Source organism: Chionomys nivalis, chromosome 12 (assembly GCF_950005125.1).
Source record: "Chionomys nivalis chromosome 12, mChiNiv1.1, whole genome shotgun sequence".
NCBI classification, from domain to species: Eukaryota; Metazoa; Chordata; class Mammalia; order Rodentia; family Cricetidae; genus Chionomys; species Chionomys nivalis.
In genome coordinates, this window is record NC_080097.1 from 64,620,340 (window position 1) to 64,648,243 (window position 27,904).

Here is a 27,904-nt window from a genome sequence, read left to right on the forward strand (position 1 = left end):
ATACTAAAATAGATATTTTTAAAAAGATCACATTTTAAAAAAACAAACTATGACTATCTTCAGGCATAGGGGAACCCTTTAAGTAGGTCCATACTTATTTCTATATCTTTTCTTCATTCCAACCTTGGCTCTCAACTCTTTAAAACTGCATTTCTCACAAGGTTCTGGGTTCCCAAAATAGAGCCAATGAATGGTCTGAGCTGGGAATAAAGAATTACACCAAGTAACTCTTACAGCCTTTCCCCATTCCTTCAGTCTCTCTTGACAAAGTTAATTCAGAAGACTCAACACAGTCTGAATACCGTGTCTAAAAACTCTTCTCTCTACCATCAGTACTCTGTCCACCTTCCCTCCTCCACTGCGGCAAAGCAGCCGATGCTCACCTCTACTGCAATGGAGTATTTCCCTATCAGGTTCCAGCCTTCCTACTTATCTCCATACAAATCACTTACTTACTTTAGCATGAAGAGTGAGTTTAACTCGCCACTCTATGTCAATGGCCCACCCCGTGCAAGGCACTTAAAAGTTTATGAATTAAATGGACAGAAATATTTCCTCTTACTTTCAAAGACTTCAACATACCTTCATCTGCATCTGCTGAGCATCCTGGTAACTGACGTGCATTTTGTTTTGAAATATATTATGTTCCTTTTCTAGTGTTCCAATCCGATCTTTCATCCTTGCTATAACTACACTGCTTCTTTCTTTCTCTGTCATCATTTCCTAGAATAGCAAATCAGAAAAGAAATTTATGAAGAACTTGTTATGAAAAAGGTATTATAACACTATCAAAGATGCAATGTTTTAAGAGTATCTAAGTCATGAATGCTCAATCAGAGCTTGGGTACAAAGCAGAGTTGGGATTAAAAGCCAAGAAACCAGGAGTCTTCTGTATCTCCCCATTCTTCCAACTCCTTCATAGTACAGACACTCATTAGTTTGCTTCTATTTCAAATGCACTTTCTGATTTACTAATTAAAGATTGTAAACCTAAAATAAACCCTAAAAAAAATAATTTAAGGCAAAATAGTGATTGTTTGTAACTCTCCTTTGGAGTTCAGTGAAAGACCGGGAAGGATACTAGAAGGGGAAACCAAGAGAGGCCTCTCTTTGGACAGTGTATGTCTACAGCAGAAAAGAGACGTGAAAACTGCTCAGCAAGGAAGCAAAAGCAAGTTTAGTTACCTGAAGGTATGACTAAAAGAAACTGGCAGAACTAAAGTTTTCATAAAATCTATGAAGCTAGTTATATACTTCACTTCATTTTTCAGACTTATATTTAAAAGCTGTTATATCAACATACAATATGCATAAAAAATTCTTTTTAAAGAACTACACTAAGCCGGGAGGGAGGTGGTGCCGCACACTTTTAATACCAGCACTTGGGAGGCAGGTGAGACTCTGAATTTGAGGCCAAGCTCGTCTAAGTTCCAGGACAGCCAGAGCTGTTACACAGAGAACCCTGTCTCAAAAAAAAAAAAAAGATTTACACTTAATGTATTTACACAAAAGCACCATACTACAGCCAGGTATGTGGCGCACACACATTTATAATCCCAGCATCTGGAAGTGGAGTCAGGAGATCAAGACTTCAAGGTTATTCTCAGCTATAGAGCCAGTTTTAGCTAACTGCCCAAAAATAAAACAAAAAAAAAAAAAGTACTGCACTTTATTTAAGTCCACATAAAATATGGTGTTCAAAAGCATTAATAAGTTTTATTTAAAGGTAATTAAGTCAGATTTATTTTTTCACCAGCTATTTAACTGATGTGGGATGCCCCTCTGTAAGCTATGAATATGTTTTATTACCAGTGGTTAATAAAGGTGCTGCTTTAACATGTAACAGGGAAAAATATAGGTAGGTGGGAAAACTAAACTGAACGCAGGGAGAAAGCAGGCAGAGTCAGGCAGACTCCACGTAGCTGCCAAAGGAGACGCCACAAGTCAGTCCCCAAAGAAATAAAACATGTAGAAAATGAGGCACTGTCATGGCCACATGGCAATACATAGATTAATAGAAATGGGTTAATTTAAGATGTAAGAGCTAGTTAGGAATATGCCTGAGTCATTGGCCAAACAGTGTTGTAATTAATATAGTTTCTGCGTGATTATTCGGCTCGGGTGTCTGGGAAAGGAAAAAGCAGTCTGTTCACATGTACACATCCCGAGTATACAGGATGATTAGTCACTAAAAATAGCTCAGTGGGATGGAGAAATAATTAGCCATTAAAGGCTGGGCTCATAACCAAAATGTCAAAAAGTAACTTATCTATTTTTTTAAACTTAAATCAACAGTATTAAATGATATTCACATCAAACTATATTAAAGCTCAATATAAGGAAGCAGGCTTACAGACTCTGTGCTTCCACTGACTTCTCATTAGTCAGAAGCACACAAAGGCTTTACACTGTCAAGTGGGTGGTGAAGAGATGGCACACGCCGAGTGGGGGCGCATGCCTTTAATCCCAGCACTCGGGAGGCAGAGGCGGGCAGATTTCTGGGAGTTCAAGGCCAGCCTGGTCTATAAGACCTAGTTCCAGGACAGGCTCCAAAGCAACAGAGAAACCTTATATGTGTGTGTGTGTGGGGGGGAGTACATCAAGGATCGCGGGTGCTCTTTAAGATCTCACTGCTCCTGACTCAGGAAGCTCAGCCCTTAACTAAGAATGTCTTCACCTGCGTTAACTGCTTACAGCGCTCCTTTGTGGCAGCAGCGTCCTCTTTCACAGCAGAGAGCAGCCTTTCTTTTTCCTGAAGCTGATGCACAAGAGAACTCAATTCTCCTTTATTCGACTGTAATTGAAAATCAATACAGAATGAGTAAGTTAACATGACCCACTGAAAACTGAGAGTGAGCTATCTGGCATCAGAGCCCTTGGGTCAATGGGAAGGACAACATCTAAAATAGAATGACTTCTAAATACCAGTCAGTCACTCCAATAGTGCATATTCTAACACAGTGCATACCCTAAAAATAGTAGAGTACAATTAGAGCGGAAACATATTTTAACAAAGAAGTATACACTTACAAGCCCAAAAGTCAAAAACAGCAATTTCCCTCCTTATTTTTCCAGAAGATTAAGAGACTATGAAATCAAATGTGACCTCTCACCATAAAGCAATCATGTGCCATCCCAAAGCCTAACAAAGAAAAGACAGGATGTAGGAATATTATTTTAGGGTTTGTGACTTTTGTTATGCTGCATTTGTTTAACTCTGTGAAGCTGTGATTCTTTGCCTGTCTAAAACACCTGATGGTCTAATAAAGAGCGGAATGGTCAATAGCAAGGCAGGAGCAAGGACAGGCAGGGCTGGTGGGCAGAGAGGATCAATAGGAGAAATCTGAAAGAGAAAAGGAGCAATGAGGAGGAGGACTTCAGGGCCAGTCACCCAAACACACAGCCAGATGTGGAAAGAACTAGGAAAGAAAAGGTATAGAGAGATGGAAAAAGATAAAAGCCCCAAGGCCAAAGATAGAGGAGATAATTTAAGAGAAGCTGGCAAGAAACAAGCAAAGCTAAGGCCAGGCATTCAAAACTAAGAATAAGCCTCTGTGTGTGATTTATTGGGGAGCTGGGTGGTGGGCCCCCAAAATGCCAAAAAACTAAAATGCCAACTACAACAGACGGAGCAGTGCAGATCAAACACAGTGCTCAACAACTCTCATCACAACACGCCCAGATGCCACCAGTGCCCAGTTCTCTGACATCAACAGGCACCATTCCCAATAGAGGAAAAAAAAAGCAAAACCAGAATGTCCCATTTGACATGAGGAAGAAATTTATATCGTAGTTCTTTTTAAAAAGATAATTGAATATGTAAATGAAGAAAATGTTAATTTTACTTTTTATTTATTTCTATCAGCACTGGACACTGAACCTGAATGCCAGTGTGTCCTTTTCTGCCTGTTTACAACCAGACCACCAAACAATGTTACTTTTATTTCCACTCTGAGTTTTTACCATCAAATGTTCTCCTTAATAACTACTTAACTTCTAGCTAGGCCTACCTAAACTAAAAAAAAAAAAAAAAATCAAAGGTACTCTGACTTGTCATTCAGTCTTTAAGACTTCAAAAGTGCTTCATATAAAATAACTATCTTCATAAGTCAGCAGCAACATCCTTAATAAGACAGACACTTAAAAGCACTTGATTGTAACTTTAAGGACAGTAATTTTAAACAGCTAGGTAGTAATGTCACCTGAAATCACTCATGTGCTACAAACTTCCCACATCCCACAAATAACTAAAACCTCTTCAGAAACATTTACCCATCTACAATAAAAATGAATGAAAGAACAAATTCTTTAACCAAGAATGCCAAGAAAGCTGAACAGTGGTGGTGCACACTTTTGATCAACACTCAAGAGGCTGAGACAGGTGGATCTCCAAGTTTGAGGCCAGCCTGGTCTACAAAGTGAGTTCCAGGACAGCCGGGGTTACACTGAGAAACCCTGTCAGGAAAAACAAAAAACTAAAAGAATACCAAAAAGTTCACTGCAATGGAACAATCTGAGTTTAGATTCAAAGTAACTTATATTTGTTGATTGTCTTAAACACGTCACTTACACTAGACTACTGTTAGCACAACCACACAGTCTAGGTAGCATACTACATGTATGTATTATGTATGTATGTTTGTATGTAGCTAGCACACTAAAATGTAAGATGTCAGATTTGCTAGATGCACTGTTCACATACCCAGAAGTACCGACAGGTTTGCAAGGCTGTAACAAGAAACCCTCCATAGTTTCTGACAGAACAGCACTCGATTATTAGCACTCAAGTTAGGCACACATGAGAAAGTGACACTGGCAAGGAGGGAAGAGACTGCTGTGCTGGAAGAGTCAAAGAGCTGGTTCAAGTACCATGCAATGGGTGCTAAGAAAAATGTCACTAAACACAACTACAAAGAAAAAAGATGCATAAATCTCACTCTGAAGGGGAAACAGAGCAGACAATGCTAGTGGAAGGGGCTGGAAGGGAGAGTGGGGATGGGAACAGGAGGGACCAGGTAAGGGAAGGATGGAGGGAGAGAGCACTGGGAGAGAACTGGAATCAGGAATCCAGGCAAGACTTCTAATGGAGGGACTGGGACGCCAACGCAGCCACAAGCCCTTTAACCTACAATTTGTCCTGCCTGCAAGATGTGGTAAACAAAGCACAGAAATTGTGGGAATGGCCTACTAATGACTGGCCCACCTGGAGGCCCATACCCTGAGAGGGAACCCACCCCTGAGGGCCAGGGCCCAGAGACTGGACAGCCCAGAGACCTAGGATAGAACCAAACACAACTGGAGGGAAAAAAAAGTCAATGAAATGATTCCTAATGATATTCTGCTATACTCCCAGATTGATGCCTAGCCCAACTGTTGTCAAAGTGGCTTTCACCCAGCAACTGATGGAAACAGATGCAGAGATCCAAAGCCAAACATTAAGTGGAACTCAGGGAATTCTGTGGAAGATGGGGTTAAGGGCACCACAAGAAAACCCACAGGACCAACTAACCTGGGCTCACAGAGACTGAACCAACCATCGGGAAGCCTGCACGGGACTGACTTTGGCCCTCTGCATGTGTGTTACGACTTGGCCTTCTCATGAGACTCCTAAGAGTGAGAGTAGGAGCCGCCTCTGACTCTGCTGCCTGCTTCAGGCAGATTCCTCCTACCAGACTGCCTCATCCAGCCTCGAGAGAAGAGGTGCCTAGTCTCACTGCAACCTGACATACAATGGTTGGCTGATATCCATGGGAGGGGGTGGGTGGGAGGAGAAGCTAAAGTGGAAACTTTGGGATGTAAAAACAAACAAACATTCTCAAGGAAAATAAAGTTTAAAAAATCATAAATTTCAAAAACAACAAAGGAGAAACACTGCAGGGGAAAATAAGAAATAAAAAAGTCATTTTAAAAAAGTGTACTAGTCTACATGCAGAAAAAAGTAAAAATGGGGTTTTTAAACGATGAGTAAATAACCTGGTTTTCCTCTTGAAGACAACCTCATAGATACACAGAAAAACAGACGAAAGGTCTAAGAAAATACTATCTAGATGATGCAGGTGACAGGGGATAACGCCCACTGGCATGGTCTTCCAGATAAAACCCAAGTGGGTTTAAAAGCCAGCTAAGTAGGTAGATGTGTGAGTGTACATGACTGAAAGTAAGGAAAACTAAGTCAACCACAGGACACTGAACCCCAGAACGCCAGGTCATCTTTGATACAAGTTAATAGCTGCAAACCTGCCACTTCTTCCGTATGACACAGCATATACAACAGTATAGTGAGCATGGACCATAAACGCAATGTTAGTTGCAAGGGTTTTGTTTTGAAGGTTTTTTATTTTTACATTTTTTGTTAGTCGCAGCAGTGTAGATTGTCTAAGTTGGGGAGGGGCATTACACAAAAGTGTAGAGGTCATCAGATGATACTTCTCAGGACGGTCATCAACCTTGTTTGTTTGAGGCAGGGTCTCTCCCTTAGTCCTAGGGCTCAAAGACTCAGCTGGGCTGGCCAGCTGGCAAACTAGTGAGCACAGCAAATCCTCCAAAGGGACCTCCTGTCTCTGGCTCCCCGGCACTAAGCCTGTAAGGACATGCCACACATTCAGTACTTAACATGAGTCCTAGCGATGAGAGACTGGGCACTAACCATTTATTAAATGATCGTGGTTTCCATGTACCCAGGGATGGGTTCTAGAATCACACTCAGACTCTCACGCTTGTGCATCAGCACTTTACAGACTAAGACACCTGCCCAGCTCAAAACCATGTATTCTTGAAGAGAAACGAGAGAGAGAGAGAGAGAGAGAGAGAGAGAGAGAGAGAGAGAGAGAGAGATGTTCTAGCACTGAAAGAAAGGTCCTAGGGTCTTTCCAATGTGAAATCTTGGATCACAAAAGTATTATCTATTTTCTATCTAGAAATCACCTGCGCTGACTTCATCAGGACTTCTAGTTAAAGCAAAGCAGGATCCAACTTAGGTAAGAGCCAAGTGACTTCAAAGTCATAAAGATCTTGCCTATTTTTAAGCAGTTGGCTTTTGTGAAAGCAGCAGATGACTCAAAGGTTGCTTGACTTAAACAAGTGCATAAATTATGCATAAATTAGAATAGATATATGAAATGATTTCTAAAGCATTCCTGAACATTTAGATGTGACTATAAGGGCATTAAAAACAGAAGTATCAAATAATTACTATAGCACTTCTCATTTGGAAAACTGTGCCATAAAACAAAGCTATGTTTACCTGCTTTAAAGCATCTTTTACGGCACCAGACTTCTCCTTCAGCAGGTCTACAACACAAAGAGCCTCATCATCAGAAAACACCATGGTCTTCAGGGACAGAAGGAAATCTTTAAACTTCACTTCAGCATTTTCTTAATCAAAAAACAAAAGGAGGAGAAAGTTAGCAGTAGAGATCCAACCCAAGCAATACTATGAGCAAAGGTAAACATAAAAAAATTCCTGACCCAAAAAGTCAATAACCACAAGAAAATGGACTTTTCAGGTCAAGTAACAATAGATACTTTAATCAAGAGGGAAAGCAAGTGTTTATCACCTGCACCTAGGAAAAGTTACATCAGCTAAAAGTTTTCCCAGACTGCAGGATACTAAATTGCCAGTATGTTCTCGCTTTTTATTCTATTTATTTATTTGTTTATTCAGGAGGGGAGCAAACATGAGCAATTCAGAAGACAACTTGCTTGAGATTCTATCCTTCCACCATGTTTGAATCCCAAGGCTTGAACTCAGGTCACCAGGCTTGACAAACAAACACCTTTACCTAGAGGAATTCCACTAGTTCTACCTCACTTTTAAAAACATTTAGGCATTAAGTATGCGCTAGCACCTGCACCAGGTCTAGTCACAGTATCCTCATTTAGTATACTCCAGCATCTGTACCAGACATAGTCACAGTATCCTCATTTAGTATACTCCAGCATCTGTACCAGGCATAGTCACAGTATCCTCATTTAGTATACTCCAGCATCTGTACCAGACTTAGTCACAGTATCCTCATTTAGTATACTCCAGCATCTGTACCAGGTCTAGTCACAGTATCCTCATTTAATACAGGCCAGCATCTGTACCAGGCATAGTCACAGTATCCTCATTTAGTATACTCCAGCATCTGTACCAGGCATAGTCACAGTATCCTCATTTAGTATACTCCAGCATCTGTACCAGGCATAGTCACAGTATCCTCATTTAGTATACTCCAGCATCTGTACCAGGCATAGTCACAGTATCCTCATTTAGTATACTCCAGCATCTGTACCAGGCATAGTCACAGTATCCTCATTTAGTATACTCCAGCATCTGTACCAGGCATAGTCACAGTATCCTCATTTAACTCTAATAGCTGTGACTTTGTAAACCAAATTCCACTGATGAGAAATAAGTCTAGGATAATTATAAGAAGGCAATCTACATCTAAAGAGATCTAATATATACAAATATATATTAAAACACTGTATGCAGTAATGTCTCCTGGATTCGCCTGTTCTAATTTCCCTAGGACTCCGTGTTAAGCAATAAATTCCCTTTCTTCAAGGAACTTCTACCCGAGACCCAAAGCAACCAGTCTAAGTCTTTTACACATCAGCTGCACTACTTGTTTAAAATAATAATTGTGCGCATATATGTAATGAAGAGTACATGAAAACTCTGCATACAATAAACAAGCATATCCATGTCCTTAGAACACAAATTTCCTTTCAATTTTAATAAATGGTAAAGTTGTGTGTATACCAAAGAACTGTGGGAACAAATTCCTCTGACTTATTCACACTAAATGTTTCGTTGGCATGCAAAAAAGTCTCTCAAGAAAAAGATGGTCAGATACTTAAAAGTTAAAAAATCCTGAACTAGATAGAAGTCTTTTACTTCAATGGTTGTTAGTCTTTTCCAATTTTCTGAGCCTATAAGAAAATGCACACCAGTCCAAGTCTCAAAATCCTAATTTTATAATGTAACAGAGCACATTTCTCATACTACCTTTGTCAGTTTCAATCTTCAGCTTCTTAGGTCCAGATTTATGGATCCCTTCCACATGGTCTGGTTTAACCATATCAATAATTTCTCTCTTGTCCATCACAAGATTTGAGTTAGCATTATCCATCGAAGGAATGGAAGTAGTTGCATGAATAAGGGGCTCATCTACCAAGACTGCAATTTAAGTCATAAGATCATAATTACTAAGTTGTTATAACAGAGTAAACAATACACAGCACAAGTAAATTTAACTGCAAATGTAGTGATTCTAAAATCTTTACTATTAGCTCAATTTTGTTTCAAATTCCCACTTCATCATTTAATATGACTTTGAGAGTAACACCTTAAAATTCTTAAGTCATTCAAGTCATCTTAAAACGGGGGATATCAGTCAGGCGGTGGTGGCACACGCCTTTAATTCCAGTACTCAGGAGGCAGAGGCAGGAGGATCTCTGTGAGTTCGAGGCCAGCCAGGAAAGGCTCCAAAGCTACAGAGAAACCCTGTCTTGGAAGGAAGGAAGGAAGGAAGGAAGGAAGGAAGGAAGGAAGGAAGGAAGGAAGGAAGGAAGGAAGGAAGGAAGGAAGGAAGGAAGGAAGGAAGGAAGGAAGGCAGGAAGGAAGGAAGACAAATAAAAGGGGGAGGAGGGATGACATCTTCTCTGATAATACTGAAAACTTTTACATCTACCCTTTAGCTAACTCTTGTTTAATCTTGTTTAATCTTTCTAAGGTTGTTTTCTGAGGTGAGATCTCACTGTATAGCCCAGGATAACCCTGAATGCGGGATCCTCACGCCTCAAGCTTCTAAGAGATGAAATTATAAATGTACCACAATGCCAACCACTTCTGTCGGAGCAGAAGCTAACCTTTTCCATCATTAGTGCTCTTGGGCAGTTCATTTTTATCTACAGTGATGAATTACTCTTATAAAAGGCACTGACCTCACTATCGAGCCCAGGGTGGCTCTAATGATTCCCTAGGCAGTATGCACGTCCGTGCCCTGGTTTCAGTAGTGCTGGGGATTAAACCCGTAACGTTCTGCATACTTGCCAACCCAGAAGTGAATGAAGTTTCTTTCCTATGCTAGGTAGGAAATCAGTCATTTATGTTTACAGATAGCTTCTCATTGATGGAGGAAGGTCATTGGTTAATTAATGAAGAAACTGCCAAGGCCCATTTGATAGGCCAACCCTTAGGTGGGTGGAGTAAACAGACAGAATGCTGGGAGAAAGAAGCAGAGTCAGGGAGTCGCCATGATTCTCCCACTCCAGACAGACGCAGGTTAAGATCTTTCCTGGTAAGCCAGCTCGTGGTACTACACAGAATATTAGAAATGGTTTAGATCAATATGTAAGAGCTAGCCAATAAGAGGCTGGAACTAATGGGCCAGGCAGTGATTAAAAGAATACAGTTTCAGGCCGGGCGGTGGTGGCGCACGCCTTTAATCCCAGCACTTGGGAGGCAGAGGCAGGCGGATCTCTGTGAGTTCGAGACCAGCCTGGTCTACAGAGCTAGTTCCAGGACAGGCTCCAAAACCACAGAGAAACCCTGTCTCGAAAAACCAAAAAAAAAAAAAAAAAAAAAGAATACAGTTTCCGTGTAATTATTTTGGGGCATAAGCTAGCCATGTGGGCGGCTGGGTGCCGGGGACACAGCCCTGCCGCTCATATTACAACAGAGTGGCGCCCAGTGTGCTAATGAACTCCACGTAAAACCTGAGAGGGCTTAAAAAGGACAGAAAGAGAATTTAAGACAGCTTTTTGCTGTTTCTGGGTTACGTGCCGCAAAGAAATTGTCCTGACTCAGCAACAGGAAAAAACTGGCTGTTTTAAAATGCCGGCTTTCTGGGCTGTGGCGCCATTGCGATCTCTGTCTGGCTCCTGCAGGAGACAGAGTTTTTGAATGGAGCATTTGGAGTGAAGTGCTACGGCTTGCTTGATGGCAATGTGGACTGCTGTGTGCCTGGAACTGTGTGTGACTCAGGGGCACCAAATGGTTCTGATGCAGGAGCAGCTCAGCTCTGCCATGCTGAACTATGCTGGTCTCAGGCAGGAACTACCGTAATTACCATAACAACAGGGCAGTTAAGGTTTAGACTGAGAAGGACATAGGTGGTACCGTATTACCGTATTACCTGTACATGGTGCAACTTAAGTTTTTAAGAAGTGCTTAACATTTTAAGAAATGCTCCTGGATAGTAAAAAAATTACAGATTCACAATAGAACTGATTCAGACACTGTTGGATGAATGTACGTAGGCTTGAGAGAGAGAAAAAATATATATATAAAGAATAAAGTTAATGTCTTAAAAAAGGGTAAAGTCTTTAAAGAGACAGAGTACAGATAGTTATAGATTAAAAGAAATAAAGAAAAATAAGCCACGTAAAAATGGAAAATTCACAGAGTCTGGATTCTTTGTATTATTGTGTTTTCTTTAAAATTTTTGACTGTAAAGGAGCTAACTGCAGAGAGACATTTCATTATATGGGCTGCCAAGCTAAACCAGAATGGATATAAGGGTATTATGATTTCAGAATTTGGGTCTAAGGATATGATGCTTTGGAGAGGGTCTTCTTTTGTTTTCACAGAGGATGAGACTCTGTGGATTGCGTCTATCCCAATGTGGTATGATAGACCACGCCCTCCTGAAAGGTTACTGTGAACACCCTCAAAAAATTACTTCACTCAACTGCCAACTGAGATGACCCTGACAGAGATTATACCATTAACGACGCCCCCATTCAGCAGGAAGCAGTTTGGAGAAAAAAACTGCGCCCATGTTCCCAAATATTGTTTATAAATGTTCTTTTACATTTAAAGGGGGATATGATATAGATATGAATAATTTGCATTGGTATAGATTTTAAGGTCAATTTTGTTATATGTATATGTATTTCTGATCTTGATTAAGGTATTGTGATTGTGTAGTTCATTTAAAAATGTAATGTATAATTAGGAAATATAGGTTGCTACTGGATAATCATCAATAATAGTCAAGCTTGTAGTCATGTTAGTTAGATTTTCTAGATGTGCATAGATATATTTCAATTAGGCATTCTTCATATCTTTCAAAGACTACAGAACATGGCATTTAATGTTTTAATAATTTAGGGCTTTTTATGAAAATGAGACACATCTGCTCCTGGCAGCACCAATCTACTTCAAGAGGCAGATGGGCACCGAAGAGGCTCCTTAAGGAGTTTGATAGCCATTTGGGCAAGAAACTGCTCTTGCCTGGACTGTTGCATAAACTGGACACAGAGAACCCGCAGAAAGAGGACTGCTGAACTTGCCTAAAGGTGAGATGGCTTTTCGGGGTTCCTGACTCCTAAAAGAGTCTGCGAGACATTCTGCAGGACACAGCAAAAAGTGACTGAACTGTCTTTGGAATTTTCCTGCTTCATGGAAATGTCTGCTGAAAACTATGGGCCTGTAGGCTGAAGATGGATGCCCCAACGGTACAGAGGAACTTTGGGTGACTGTCCAGGCAGCGAGATGTCTCTGTGATTTCTAGCATTTTGTAAGTTGCTTACTTCTCATTTACTTAGGTAATATATCCTTCTGGAGTCTTTGATGGAGTTGAAGAATGGTTAGTTAGTTGTAGTTATAGTTTTCCTTAGTTATGATAAAGATAAAATAGATGTAAATATTGTAATTTTTACTTGATAACTGTTTTGTTATATGTAATTTTGCTGTTAAAGTTAAAGCCTTCTTTTTTTTGTTTAAACAGAAAAAGGGGAAATGATGGAGGAAGGTCATTGGTTAATTAATAAAGAAACTGCCTAGGCCCATTTGATAGGCCAACCCTTAGGTGGGTGGAGTAAACAGACAGAATGCTGGGAGAAAGAAGCAGAGTCAGGGAGTCGCCATGATTCTCCCACTCCAGACAGACGCAGGTTGAGATCTTTCCTGGTAAGCCAGCTCGTGGTACTACACAGAATATTAGAAATGGGTTAGATCAATATGTAAGAGCTAGCCAATAAGAGGCTGGAACTAATGGGCCAGGCAGTGATTAAAAGAATACAGTTTCCGTGTAATTATTTTGGGGCATAAGCTAGCCATGCGGGCGGCTGGGTGCCGGGGACACAGCCCTGCCGCTCCTATTACAACATCTCATTTTAAGGTCATATACTTAATTTCTATGGCACACCCTACTATATGTATCAAGACTAGAAAAAGGGCTAGTGTGCATGTCTTTAATCCCAGCACTCAGGAGGCACAGACAGAATCTTGACTTTGAGGACAACCTGGTCTACACAGTGTGTTCCAGAAAAGACAAGGTTATACAGAAAGGTCCTGTCTTGGGGAGGGGGATGGTGGTGGTGAGATGAAGGGTAGCCTGATAATCTTAGTCCCAAACTTTATGAGAATCTCAGCAAAGAATCTGACTAGTTACTACCTTGTTTAGAGAAAACAAGTATTTGTACCCAGATGAAAACCTTGATACATTCCGGTACAATCCAACTTTCAGGGCACGAGGATGATCTCAGTGGCCATGCACTTCTGGCATGCGTAAGGCCTGGGTTTGCTCTTATACAGCCTTCCCCATAAGAACTTTGTATTAATAATTCTTATTTCTTATTTTAAGTTAGTGAAGTTTAACTGTATCAAAATATCCAGGTAATATTGTCTCATAACTTATGTGTGAAACATAATTTTAATGTACATGAAATTTCATCATTTCTCTTTCCAAACACTGTCTTCTAGCACTAAGTAATATGACAGCCTAATACCATTTGTAAACACTGCTGTGTGATCACCATAAACCTGATAATCAAGCTTTCTCTGGAATGTTCTGCAATCTAAGATTGCTTTGTCACTTCTAATTGGATGCCTACCATAAACCCGTGCAAATTTGTAGGACAGAATAAGAAATGCAAGGTAACATTAGGTCTAATACATGTGGATTATAATTTTCAAACGGTATTAAAAAGCATGAAAATTGCACGTATTCTCTCATCTGCAAAAACTAACTACCTTGAAAACAGAAGCATGACTATGCAGGAAGAGCAGAGCCCAGAGGAGGAAGGAGAGGCACTGGGAAGGAAAGATGGTAAGGCTCAAAATGACATATGTGTGAACACCTCACAGCACACATGTCACATTAAAGCCCATTCCTGGAGCTGGAGATGCAGCTCGGTTAACACAGTGCTCATCTAGCACACAAAAGCCCCGGGTTCAATTCTCAGCACCACACAGAATCCAGTCGAGTAAGGTGAACTTAGCACTGGGGAGCTGCAGACAGGAGAATCAAAGGTCAAAAGTCCCCCGAAACTTCACATGAGTCAGCAGACAACCTGAACATGAGGCAGTCTCAAAACAAATAAATAACTTTAAAAAATTGTTAGTATATCCAATTAACAGGTTAATAATTGTAACAAAAATAAAATGTTTGGAAAAAAATTTAAGTATAAATATTTGGGGAATATTTTTACTCCATATAGCTCGTACATACTGTTATTTTTCAAAACCAAAAATGATTACTTAAACACAAGCATTCTTAGCACATCTGTAAAGCAAGTCAAGCTATATGGTGAAAATCACTTTAGACTCGCACTACAATTCCAGTGGCTACAACACACGAGCAGTCTCCGGAGCTACAACCCACACTTCTCTACAGTTAGCATTCCTAAGAATCAGCACATCTCACCATTTTCTGTCTTTTGCTTCTTTGACACACCTTTCTTCTTTCCCAGCCCACCTTCCGGTTTAGTCTCGTGAGGGAACAGTGACATGTCTTGCTTTTTTGAAGGTGTCATCAGTATTTCCACATTTTTATCTTGGTCATCTTCAGTAAACGTAAGTGGGAGAAAAATCATAGCAAACAATGAACACAGCAGAAAACAAGAAATTATTAAAAATTCCCAGCATGCTTTACCACAAAAAGCTTAATCTCATATTCAATCTCTCTTACCAAAACTTTTCCTTCCGACTTTCTTTCTCTCCAATATCAAACCCTTACTACACGAGCCCTTTCTTCTCACTTCAGAGCCATTCCCAGCCCTTCCCACCCCACAGTACGGTCAACTATAATTTGAAAGATGAAAATCTTCCCTGCCACTGCCAATTTCCACCTTCCATATCCATTCCCATGGACAAAATAACAGCCTGTGCTTTCTTTCTACAGACCACTAACTGCACCTTAATTTTTATCTCTCCCATTCCAATAAAGGATTAACTAAAATCTGACTCCCAAATTTTACTACAATTAAAAAAAATTAAGCTCCCCAATTCTCTTCTTACTTTCCTTTCCGAGTGTCCTTTGTGAACTGCTTCAAAGGAACACCTCACATGCTGGTGTTCGTCACACTGAACGACTATGCTCACGACTTCAACCACTACCTTCACACTCCGGCATCTAAGCCTGCACTGTGCCTGCGTGGAGACACAGCGACAGCATTCTCCTCCCTTCTCACCTCCACGCTCTCCAAACTCCTTCCCTCAGGGCTAGGAAACACGTGCCTACTCACAAACTGGAAACGTTTCTTTATTCTCTGAGGACCACCCCATGCTGCAGTACCACAACCATGAACGTTTGTATCGACCACAGTGACAGCTGGTCACAAACACACAAGTGGCTGTGCTCAAAATAGTCTTATGGGGCCTGAGGCCTAGCTGATAATTTCTACATTTCTCCAAGTATCATCCTTTGATTCTTTTCTGTAATCATTTAAAACAAAAAAAATCTATTCTTGCAACAAAAGTCAAGATGACTTAGCTCACAGACTTAAGCCTGCTAAACCTATTCTAACTTAGACTCTCAATCAGCTTTGAGCCTATCTTCTTTAACACCACACACACACTTCTACATAAGGTTGGTCATTCTCTACATTCGTGCCTTTTGGCACTACCACAATCTGGTCCCATGACCTAGCTCTGGAATAATGTCTGAACAGTCTTTCTGCCCATGTGAAAATGCCTCTGAAATCTGTTCTTAGAAATTCTGTCCAAGAATTATAAAATTTAAATCTAATCAGTAACTAGAGAGATAGCTCAGCAGTTATGAATTCTGCAAAGGACCTGGTTCAAATACCAGGAGCTGCATCATGGTAGCTCACAATCATCTGTAAAACTTTAGTTCCAGAAAATCTGACACAGTTCAGGCACCAGGAACGCAACTAGCACACAAATATACATGTAAGCAAACACTCAGATACATGTAAAATAAATTCTTAAAAATATGCATATAGGGAGCTGGAGAGATGGCTCAGTGGTTAAGAGCATTGCCTGCTCTTCCAAAGGTCCTGAGTTCAATTCCCAGCAACCACATGGTGGTTCACAACCATCTGTAATGAGGTCTGGTGCCCTCTTCTGGACTACAGGCATACATGCAGACAGAATATTGTATACATAATAAAAATAAATAAATATAAAAAATATGCATATAGTTCTTTAAATATACTTACATTATATAAATCAAATGCAATCTAACATTGCTCAACTCACTGTTCCCCTACAATGTACATGAAAGATAGATTCATTGATGGATGGATGATGGATGGATGATAGCAAAATTAAAAAACTGACTATATTAACCTGACTGAAAGCTCTAACAGTAATTAATGTAAGCCCTACTTTCTGGGGTGTTTACAAAAAACATCACTACCTAAGTATTGTGACCACCTCGACTTTGTCCACTGCACTTTCAACAGTACTCTATACTCACAGCCAGGCGGTGGTGGCAAACACCTTTAATCCCAGTATTCAGGGAGGGAGAGGCAGGCGGATCTCTATGATTTTGAGGCCAGCCTGATCTACAAAGCAAATTCCATGACAGCCAAAGATACAGAGAAACTCTATCTCAAAAAAACAAAACAACAACAACAAAAGAAAGAAAGAAAAGAAAAGAAAAATACTCTATATTCATGTATCTCTCCTAGGCCCTGAGAAGCAGCTTTCTGTCAAAGTAGGGAAAGACCTTCCTCCATAAACTCTTCACCCATAAATACCGTTATTTGTAGGTATTACTATTGCTGACTTCTGTATTTCTTCTACATTATTTCTTCCATACTTCTTCCCGGCTCACACATTCTCCTTCCTAAGGCATGTAGTGCTTCCTATTATTTCTCTAGTACCATATGTAGTCATAGCTGCAAGCAAGTCCTTTAAGTCCAACCTAACCATTAACACCATAAATAAGGCTACACAAAGAATTTCGGTCCCTTCATACAATGCCAGCTCTCTGCAACTGCACACATCAATCGCCATTTCTCAGGAACTGTTCACTGTACACTCGTTCTGACACCCATGGGGGGCAGTTCTAGAAAATACCACCAATACCAAAGCCTGAGTGCTCAGCCCCCCTACAGAAAATGACATGTATTTCACTACAGCTCATGAACTTCTCCTGTATACTTTAAAGCTCTCTAGATTACTTATAATAATACATTATAAAAAGTGGACATTATGTAAATAGTTGTAGCATATTATCTAGGGAATGATGTCAATTTTAAATTAATACCCATACTGAAAATGGGCACCCTTTGAGATATTTTCACAGAAACAATCTTTTTTCAAGTATTTTGTATCCAATGATTATATAGATACATATATGTGCGTGCATATTTGTATATGTGTGTATACATATATATACACACATACACAAATATGTACTTATATACACAATCACAACTAGCCAGCACTTTCTCAAGCTTTTAAAGTAATGCCTGGCACTGCATGTTCCAGGGGCCCGCCTTGGAAGTCCTGAGACCCAGATCACCTGATCTTGTTCTGCCATCATGACCTCTTATTCTAGTGTCTACAGCTGGCATATGACTCATCTCTGCAGGCCCAGTGCCTCCAGATACGGAATTGTTTGAAAGCTGAATCAGAAGTGAAAAGCAATGTTTCACCTTTCCAACCCTTATCACACTGATTACAAAGTGTTCACTGAAATGTCACTGTGAGTAACTACAAGCCCTTAAGTCCCCCAATTCAGGTGTATCCATTCTCAGTGAGTCTTTACATAGTTCTGGATGTTTAAAGTGTTTCTTTAATCACTGCTAATTTCTATTGGCAATTCCTGTTAGCCAAAGCAAACAGGTGAACAATCTGTTTCAGACTCACTAAATGCAATCATGCAATGAGTTAAAAAGATTATGTACCGCTTCCATTTTTAGACTTCTTCTGCCCTGCTTTCTTCTTCGAGGCAGCTGCTTCGGGAGGTGGGGCCGGCGGCTTTGTAACTAGGACGGGCTCTACTTTTTTGCCCGGAGTCTTTGATGCATCACTTTCTTTGATGATCTGTTCCTCAAGTGAAGGTTTTTGTTTCTTTTCCTTCTTCTTTCTTTCCCTAACACTGCTGGAAGTTTCAAACATATTCAAAGGAGCAGGTACAAACTGCTCATCTTCCACAACCGAAGCGTCAGATAATTTAAAGTCCCGAGGTACGTTCTCAGAATCAGATTCATGAATGGTCCCATTCTGGATTTCTTTCTTTTTATTCTTTTTCTTTTCTGCCTTCTTTTTATCTGTCTTTGTAGAAATCAGCTTTTGTTCTCTTTTTTGTTTTGCAAGAACTTCATCATATAATGTTTCTTTCATGAAAAGCCAGAAGAAAAGAAAAATGACAGTAATAACCACCGAAGGGATAAGGAAAACAAAATATGTTGACTCATAAAACTCCATGGTGTTTCTCTTAGCGTGAACCTGGGAAATCTAAATGGGGGAGGCAAAAAAAGACATGGAAAAATCCTAGTCAGTTAGAAAAAAAACCTTATAACAACCTGCCCATTCAATTAGCATCTCAAATCCAATCTGATCTACAAACATAGCCCAAAACAATAAGCAATAAAAACATGGGTTCTACAACTGAACTATACTAAGAAAGGGAAATGGGTGGTGACCAAAGAATGGAGGTGTCCTTTCCTTCTCAAACCACATGACAAGACCCTAAAAGGGAGAGGAGGGGGAGGGTAGTTCTCCACTGCCCTCCCTCCAACAGGGTAGGAGGGGAAAGACAAATCAGGAGAAATACTGCTAGGAATTCAACCCAGAACACCCCAAATACATGTATACCATTTACTGCTGTGGACTAATCCTTTGGCACACTGTAAAGATATGCTGCTCTCACTGGTTTAATAAAGAGCTAGGCAGGAAGAGGTTAGGCGGGCGAGTCAGACTGTTCTGAACGCTGTTCCTGAAGACGAAGGACAGAGCCGACAGCCAGACAGAATGGAGGAGATGAGGTGACAAGCCACTAGCCATGTGGCAGCACATAAATTAATAAACATGTATTAATTCAAGTTGTAAGGGCTAGTTAATAACAAGCATAAGCTTTTGGCCAAGTACTTACAATTAATACTAAGTCTCCAGGTGATTACTTGGGAGCTGGCAGGCAGGACAGAATATTCCACCTATAATACACTATACCTCCAGCCTCGCTTTGGGTACTTATTTTAATACTTAGAATCCCCCATTTCAGTATATAATATATACTACTTACTACATGTGAAAATAAAGATATATTAGCAATAACCAACATACAAACGTCATTAAAAGTACAAAACTCTGAGAGACCGGCCGTGGTGGCACACACTTTTAATCTCAGCACTCGAAAGGCAGAGACAGATGGATCAAGGCCAGCTTGGTCTACAGAGTGAGTTCCAAGACAGCCAGGGTTACAAAGAGAAACCCTGTCTTGAAGAAATAAAAAATTATAAAAGGAAAATTATAAAAGGAAAAGATAGGTGTGATTAAGACAACTGCTAACAAATGTATTCCTCTAACAACCAGTCTCATGATACGATGAGACACAGCAAGAAAATGGAAACTGAAGCTAAAAAAAAAAAAAAATCACAATGATGTGATGTGGTATTGACATTACAAGCACAAAGAAGATGCTTTTCTCAAATCCTCTGATCTTACTCCATGGATGACACAAGTCACTGTGCACTGCCAGTCTTCTACAAGGCTCTACCTCAGCATCAGCGCCTGACACCGCTATCTGATGACCGGTGCTGCGTGAAGGAGTACTCTCATTACCTGGCCACATCTGCCTTGAACACAGACATCATAGGCCTCACCTCCTGGAGTTTTTGCAGAACTTAAACTGAAAGTAAAAGTGATGTGGGAGTTTAGATTCTAGATATCAGTATTCCCATATATATGTCTATGCTACATTTATTCTGTTTTTGTAGCTTTTGAGCCTGTCCTGGAACTCACTCTGTAGACCAGACTGGCCTTAAACTCAGATCTGCCTGCCTCTGCCTCCCAAGTGCTGGGATTAAAGGTGAGCCACCATCAACTGGCTGTTACATGTATTCTTATGTTACCTCCACTATGTTGTAAAAAACGGAGCATGTGTAACACAGATATGATTACTATGACACGCTTATAATAAAGCAAATTGAAGCAAGCTAATCTTTGTATTTTTTAAAAAAATTTATCTTCTAGTGTGTGTATGTGCGCGCGCGCGCGCACACACACACACACACACCCCTGAATGTAGGTGTCCTCAAAGGCCAGAAGCACTGGAGTTCCTGGAGCTAGGATTACAGTCTGCCACCTGACTTGAGACCCAAACTCAGGTCCTCTACAAGAGCAGCACATGTTCTTAACCACAGAGCCATCTCCCCAATCCCAACTTTTGTACATTTAATGTAAAATAAATTTTAGAATATTTAAGCTTTTTAATTGATGGTCTTAAAGATGATTCAAGAAGTCAAATTCTGGGGGCTGGAGAGATGACTCAGAAGTTAAGAGCACTGACTGCTCTTCTGGAGGTCCTGAGTTTAATTCCCAACAACCACATGGTGGCTCACAATCATCTATAATGAGATCTGGTGCCTTCTTCTGGCCTGCAGGCATACATGGAGGCTGAACACTGTGTACATAATAAATAAAAAAAAGAAAAAAAGAAATTCTGAGGGTGAAAATGGATCTACTGGTAGGCCTAACAGTCACAAAGCCCTGGGTTTGACCTCCAGCACCTCATAAAAACCAAGCTTGGTAGTACAAGTCCCTAAGCCCAGCACTCTAAAGATAGAGCAGGAGCATCTTACATCCCAGGTTACCTCCAACTACATAGTGAACTCAAAACTAGCCTATTATAGCTGAGATCTTTCTCTTAATTGAAGCAATCAATTAATATGTAAATGTGTTGTTTTTAAAGGGGATGGTCTGGGGATGTAAACAGTGGACAGAGTGTTTGCCTACCATACACAGAACAGTTTGATTCCCCTCATGAACTGGGTATAGTGACACATGACTCTAGAATCCCGGAGTCAGGGCTGGTGCCAGGACAATAAGAAGTTCAAGTTCCCTCACACCAAGTTAGGCCAAAGAAGAAAAGAGCAAACACACAAACAAATTCTTCCTAAATGTAGAATCATTGTTCTTAGTTACTTTAGAACTTTGGTTTACCGAAATTTTTACAAACTTACAAATATTACCAGACAAAATAAAGGTGTCCAATGTGATGATGCACACCTACAATCCCAGCATTTGGGAGACAGAGGTAGAAGGATCAAGAATTGAAACCCAATTTGGGCAGTGGCGGTGCACACCTTTAATCCTACCACTCAGGAGGTGGGCAGAACTCTTTGTGAGTTCAAGGCCAGCCTGGTCTACAGAGTCAGTTCCAGGACAGGCTCCAAAGCTGCATAGTGAAATGGTCTTGGGGACTGGGGGAGAGTTGAAACCCAACCTGAGCTACATGAGATCCTCCCTGAACATATATTAGTAAAAGAGCCATTTGTCTGTGTTAATTGCCAAGCCAAACAGAATAACTGTACATGCTAATCATAAACAGCTTTAAGCTTATTAAAATCAACTTTGTCTTTCAATTAATTTATAGCTCATTTTAAAACCAGCATTCTTAATTCAAGTTACACCAGCAATGACACACATCTAAGTTGAAATAGAACCTGAAAACAAAATAGTTCAACAGGCACAACAAAGATTAATCTTTCTGGGCTGGAGAGATGGCTCAGTGGTTAAGAGCATTGCCTGCTCTTCCAAAGGTTCTGAGTTCAATTCCCAGCAACCACATGGTGGCTCACAACCATCTGTAATGAGGTCTGGTGCCCTCTTCTGGCCTTCGGCATACACACAGATAGACTACTGTATACATAATAAATAATAAATAAATATTAAAAAAAAAGATTAATCTTTCTGACTAAAAGTCACATTTCCACAAGCATTTTACTACAATAACATCTCATAAGTTTAAGGGGGGAGGGAATCACATAGTAACTGTTTAAAATTGTTCCCCCTAACACCTCATCTAGTTTGTGAGTCAATTAAACATTGTTTGCTGTGCCGGCCTGTGTTCAACTGAAATGTTCTTAAAGATTGGTGTTTGGTGTTTTATTTTTTTAAAGTATCCACAGGATATACAACTGTACTGGGCCACTGAGAGAAGAAAAATGAACTGGTACACATTTCAAACTTTTGCTTATCAGCAGACAGACACTAAAAGAGCAAGCTAAACCTATACACCTATACACACATAGGCTTCCAGAGTCTTCCTCTGTGATCACGCTGACCAACTTCATTCAGATAGAAAGGAAGAGCAGCAAATGCTCATGGAAAGAGCCCAATGTCAGAGCACAGAGCCTGAAACATTGTCCTCAGAGTTCTGCTCAGTTTCGATGGTCGTTTGCAGAGCCCACAGAGCTGAAGGAACGGTGCTGCCTTCTTTGGATTTTCACGGACTCCCTCGAGACTTTCGCTTGAACTCCTGTGGATCTCATCTGTATGTGGAGGACCCTGACCACACTGTCAGGACACATAGCGGCATCACATACAAACTGCAGACGCCGAACACTCAGCCTCAAAACCAACTCAAAGTATATCTATAAGAACTACAAGTACGGGGCTGGAGATGGCTCAGAGGTTAAGAACACTGGCTGTTCTTCCAAAGGTCCTGAGTTCAATTCCCAGCAACCACATAATGGCTCATAATCATCTGTAATGGGGTCTGGTGCCCTCTTCTGGCACAGAGGTGTACATGCAGGAGGAACATTGTATACATAATAAATAAATCTTTTTAAAAAAAAAAGAACTACAAGTACTTGGGGGTGGCTCAGTTGGTAGAGTGCTTGCTGGCACGAGATTCAATCCTTAGAACCATTTAAACTGGATGTGCTGGTACAAATTCAAAGCCAGCTTGGGTGACACAAGACTCTATCTAAAAAAGATAAAACAACAACTACAAATGCTGCTGTGACTCTTGGTTAAATTCAGTTCTACTGAAGTCAGAAATCATGTCTTTAATCCCAACACTTGGGAGGCAGAAGCAGGGGGATCTCAGAGTTCGAGGCCAGCCTGGTCTACAGAATGAGTCCAGGACACAGAGAAAACCTGTCTCAAAGAAAGGGCAGGGGATAGTGTTTCATAAATCAGACAGAGTAGCACATCTTTAATCCCAGCACTCGGGAGACAGAGGCAAGTGGATCTTGAGTTCAAGGTCTGGGTACATAATGAGTTCCAGGACAGCCAGAGCAACACAGTGAAACCCACCCTGTCTTGGGCACAGGATTTGGGGGTTTGGGGGGCGATGTGTTACATATAATAAATTCAGTAACTAAAACTGGTGATAGAGGAATGTCAGAATCACCTGCCTTGAAATATTGAGCTTTGCCTTAAAAAAGGTTACAAAATGTTCAATTCCATATTCGTAACAGGTAAAATAAGTGCTTAATACATAAGCATGGATTATATCCATTACTACACCTCAAGCTCAAATTGTATCTGCAGACAACAGGGTTACACATTAAGGGGAAAAGATGACAATGAAAGCCTAGGAACAAAATAAAAAGTGAACTCAAAAAAAGTGAACTAAATAATGAATTTTCCACGTGAAGAGGTAATGGGAAAGGGGTTGGGACAAAGTTAATTTAGCTGTAGTTGACAGAAACACTACCATTAAAATTTTCTAAGCCCACAGTATGCAATTCATTATGTTTGACCTGGTAACAGAGACTAGACAGACTTGGCAAAATGACCGACGTAACCTCTCCCTTCAGGTAGAAAGTACTAATCACCTTTCTAAACTCAAAGCACAGTCCACACACAACTGTCGTCTATATTTTACTCAAGCTAAATCCTTCACCAAAGTGATGAGATATACCTAGTGTTTCTTTTCTACAAAAAAAAAAAAGTATCCCCACTAATGTTTACAAATAATTCCCAGGACTTTCAAGGGAAAACATACATCTCTGCACAAAAACCTTGTTCTAAAATAAGAATCAAAGATTTCAACCCTGAAGTTCATTTAAAGAATTCCAAAAATATTAACAATATAGATGATAGAATTACTCAATGGTAAAGAATGTGCCTGGCATGTGTGACTTCCACAGCACTCCAAACAGAAAAAATGGAGGGTAAGTTCACATGCTGTATTTCAGAGCACATATCATGAGTTACCTGGGAATCACCTTGCTGTTAAATGTGACTGAAGCCTACTCCTGCAGGCTGACACAGCAAGATCACCAGTCAAGACGCCAGCCTACACCACACAGGGAGACCTGGCCCTAAGACATTTAAGTCTAAAAATAATTTTAAGAATTCCTATCAAACCACTTAACTGGCAAGAGTATATGTGTGTATACACACACAGAGAAATGTGTATTTCACTGTTTTCAACGGGAAAACAAATTATTTCAATGTGGAATATCTACAGAAATATTACACAACAGAGTTAAGACTGCAATATAGAAAAAGACATAAAAGATCATTTATATTGAACATAACAGTTACATAAACCAAGACTATGAATAAAAAAAATCATTACATTTTTAAATAGAATGAAATCATAAATAGCTAAATTTCTTTCACATTAAAACAGAAATTTAAGTAATCACTTTTTTATTGTTTTTCGAGATAAGGTTTTTTTCTGTGTGGTCCTGACTGCCCTGGAACTGGCTCTGTAGACCAGGCTGGCCTCACACTCAAGATTCACCTGCCTGTTTCCTTTGGTTCTCAAACAAAGACAGGGTTTCTAGGTATAACAGCCTGAGCTGTTCTAAAACTAGATATATAGACCAGGGTGGCTTTCAACACAGACACAGAAAGATCCAAAAAAAAAAAAGTGGTTCCTTTTTTTGGGGGGAGGGGGGTTCGAGACAGGGTTTCACTGTGTAGTCCTAGCTGTCCTGGAACTCGCTTTGTAGACCAGGTTGGCCTCGAACTCAGAGATCCACCTGCCTCTGCCTCCCGGGTGATGGGATTAAAGGTGTGCCCCCACCCACCACTGCGAGCCAAAGCAGTGGTTCTTGAACAACCCTTTCATAGGGATCGCATATCAGATATTTATATTACCATTCAAAACTAGTAAAATTAGTTATGAAGTAGCAACAAAAATAATTTTATGGTTGAGGGGGTCACCACAACCTGAGGAACTGTATTAAAGAAGGTTGAAAACGACCTCCACTAGGGATTAAAGACGTGATCCCAAGTCCTGGGATCAACTTTGTGTGAGTTTTTTCTCTTTTAAATGGATTCAATCTTGTATAGTCCAGGGTTGCCTTGAACTAACAGAGATCCCTCTGCCTCTGTCCCCAAGACATGGGATTAAAGCTGTGTGCCACCACTCCCTGGCCTCTGGTGGCTTAGCTTTGCACTCTGATGTTCAGGCAAGCTTTATTTGTTAAAACATAAACAAAATATAACTACAAGGAACTTAAAATTCCTTAACTATACAGCAGTGGCATGGGGACAACGAAATGAATACAGCTTTGGAAAATGTGCATGTCAGCACTTAGCCCACAGCATGCTCTTCAATGGACAAAGTAGTTAGCAAGAGCTGTGAGGTCTACACTGAGCAAGTTTATTACTACATCCTGGTAAAACAAGCTAGAATCTGATCACCGAGCCTAAATACTCTGCATTCCAAACAGATCACCACTGTATCATGCTTCCAGTCCTTAAGACTACAATACCTAATTTTATATTGCTTTTTTTAAGCCAAATGCATTTTTTTTTTTAGAAAAATGGTTCGTTTATAGGCAGTATGCCATAGTGACAAGCAATATGTATTACTGGTGGCCAAAATATCCAAAAGCAACACTCAGAAAAAGGAACATTGCTAGAGCTATCACAATGCCTGGTTTCAGCTTAAACTACAGAGGCCCAGCAACAAATACAGCATGGTACTGGCATAAAAATAACCATGAAGCCAATTTAAACATTCAGAAACAAACCCAATCATGTATGGCCAACCGTCAACAGAAGTGCAAAACACATACTGGAGAAAAGGCAGCCTCCTTCTGTGCTAGGAAAACCAGACATGCACATGCAGAAGACTGAAGCTAGAGTCATCTCTCTCACCCTACCTGGAAATCCACTCACAACAAATCAAGAGCCTGGAACCCTGAAACTGCCAGCAGAGAACACGTCAAGATATAGGCACAGGCAATGACTATGCATTAATTACCCCAACAGCTCAGGAAGGACTAGGAAGTGACCAACGAGATTGCATCAAACTACGGAGCAAAGGAAACAGTGGAAAAAAACATCTAAAAAACCTCAAGGAAATCTCTACAGACCACTCATCTGACAGAGGACTAATATCTAGGACTTGGTCAATCACTTAAAAAAATTACACCAAAAGATGGGGGAGGGATATAATATAAACTATTTGATATAATATAAACTATTTGAAAATTTGTATGAGGGACTCTAGAAAGATAAAAATAGAACTATCATAGCCTGCTATACCACTCCCTAAGTAAATACTAAAGGAATCAAAACAGCACACAGTAAAGTTGCGTATACATCCATGTCTACTGCAACAATATTCATAACAGTCAAGTTTATGGAATCACTCAGATGTCCACCAACTAAGAAAATGTAGCACATACCAGTAGAGAATTCTTTCAGCCATAAAGAAGAAAATCATCTTGTCTGCAGGACAGACAGAACTAGAGACAATCATGTTAGCAGAATAAAACCAGACACAGAAAGGCAAGTATCAATTATTTTCTCCTATGTAGAATAGAGGAAGAAAAACACATGAGATATAGAAAGGGCACTACCAGGAAGAAGGGCATTACTGGGAAGGACACAGGGACAGATGAGGCATGAATATAATCCATGCATGACAATGTCACAGTGATAAACGCTGTGCTATGACAAATAGGATAGACACTAGAATCGTTTTGGAAAAAGGAACTTCAACTGAGAAAATACTCACAACCAGATAGGCCTGTAGGCAAGCCCATGGGGGTTGGTGATCATGTATGCAATGAAGAAGGCAGCTTGAACAAGCTATAAGGAGCAAGTAGCCAACAGCACTCCTCCATGGCCTCTGCATTAGTTCTTACCTCTGGGCTCCTGCCTTCAGGTTTCTGCCACAATTTCTAATCTGATTTCCCTGGATGATGGACTATAATCTGTAAAATGAAACTGTCATGTTCCTAAAGACACCAGGACAAGTCTCAGTACCTGGGGCTCCTCCCAGCACTTCTCACCCCGCCCCCACCCTAAACCTCTCCAGCCACTGGGGATTGGGCTTCCTTTCCCTTCCCCCAGACTCTGATCCCTCTGTAAGGCAGCCATTTTGGCTACATGCCCTCTTGGCTCCCATGCACTCTCTTGGCCCCTTGGTTCCTTTCTCACTCTCCCTTCCCAAAGCCTGGTTTAGTCTGCTGGCCATGGTCAGTCTGGACCCTTCCAGATGCCTCTACAATAAAAAGCCTCTCAATACATCTACAATAAAAAGCCTCCTCAACCACACTCGGGAGAGGCCCATTCAAAACTGTCCTACCCACACTTGAGACTGGTCATGGTATTTACTCCAGCAGAAGTAAATGAACAAAAAGCAGTCAATAGGAAAAAGTGACTTAACAAATAGGAATTAGGATTTCTGCAAAATAAAAAGCAATCAAAAATTTAAAACTAATAAATGATTAAAAATAGTTTCAAAGGCCTGGGTATGGTGGCACAAGCCTATAACACCATACGTGGAGG

The 27,904-nt window shown here is 40.4% G+C and overlaps 1 protein-coding gene across 10 annotated transcripts in view; it reads right to left on the bottom strand.

The window, feature by feature from the left end:
- Positions 1–27,904, bottom strand: part of Ktn1 (kinectin 1) — a 98,997-nt gene that overhangs the window by 59,868 nt on the left and 11,225 nt on the right. For 9 of the 10 annotated variants that reach the window (XM_057786781.1, XM_057786780.1, XM_057786776.1 and 6 more), the window contains exons 2-7: positions 18,097–18,649; positions 14,643–14,780; positions 8,996–9,166; positions 7,244–7,374; positions 2,678–2,794; positions 583–723 (exon numbers count right to left, since the gene is read on the bottom strand). In XM_057786781.1, the coding sequence (XP_057642764.1) occupies positions 583–723; positions 2,678–2,794; positions 7,244–7,374; positions 8,996–9,166; positions 14,643–14,780; positions 18,097–18,619 (1,221 nt within the window). In that variant the 5' untranslated portion in view covers positions 18,620–18,649. The remainder of the gene's footprint in view (positions 1–582; positions 724–2,677; positions 2,795–7,243; positions 7,375–8,995; positions 9,167–14,642; positions 14,781–18,096; positions 18,650–27,904) is intronic. The other variant, XM_057786784.1, reaches the window with a different exon arrangement.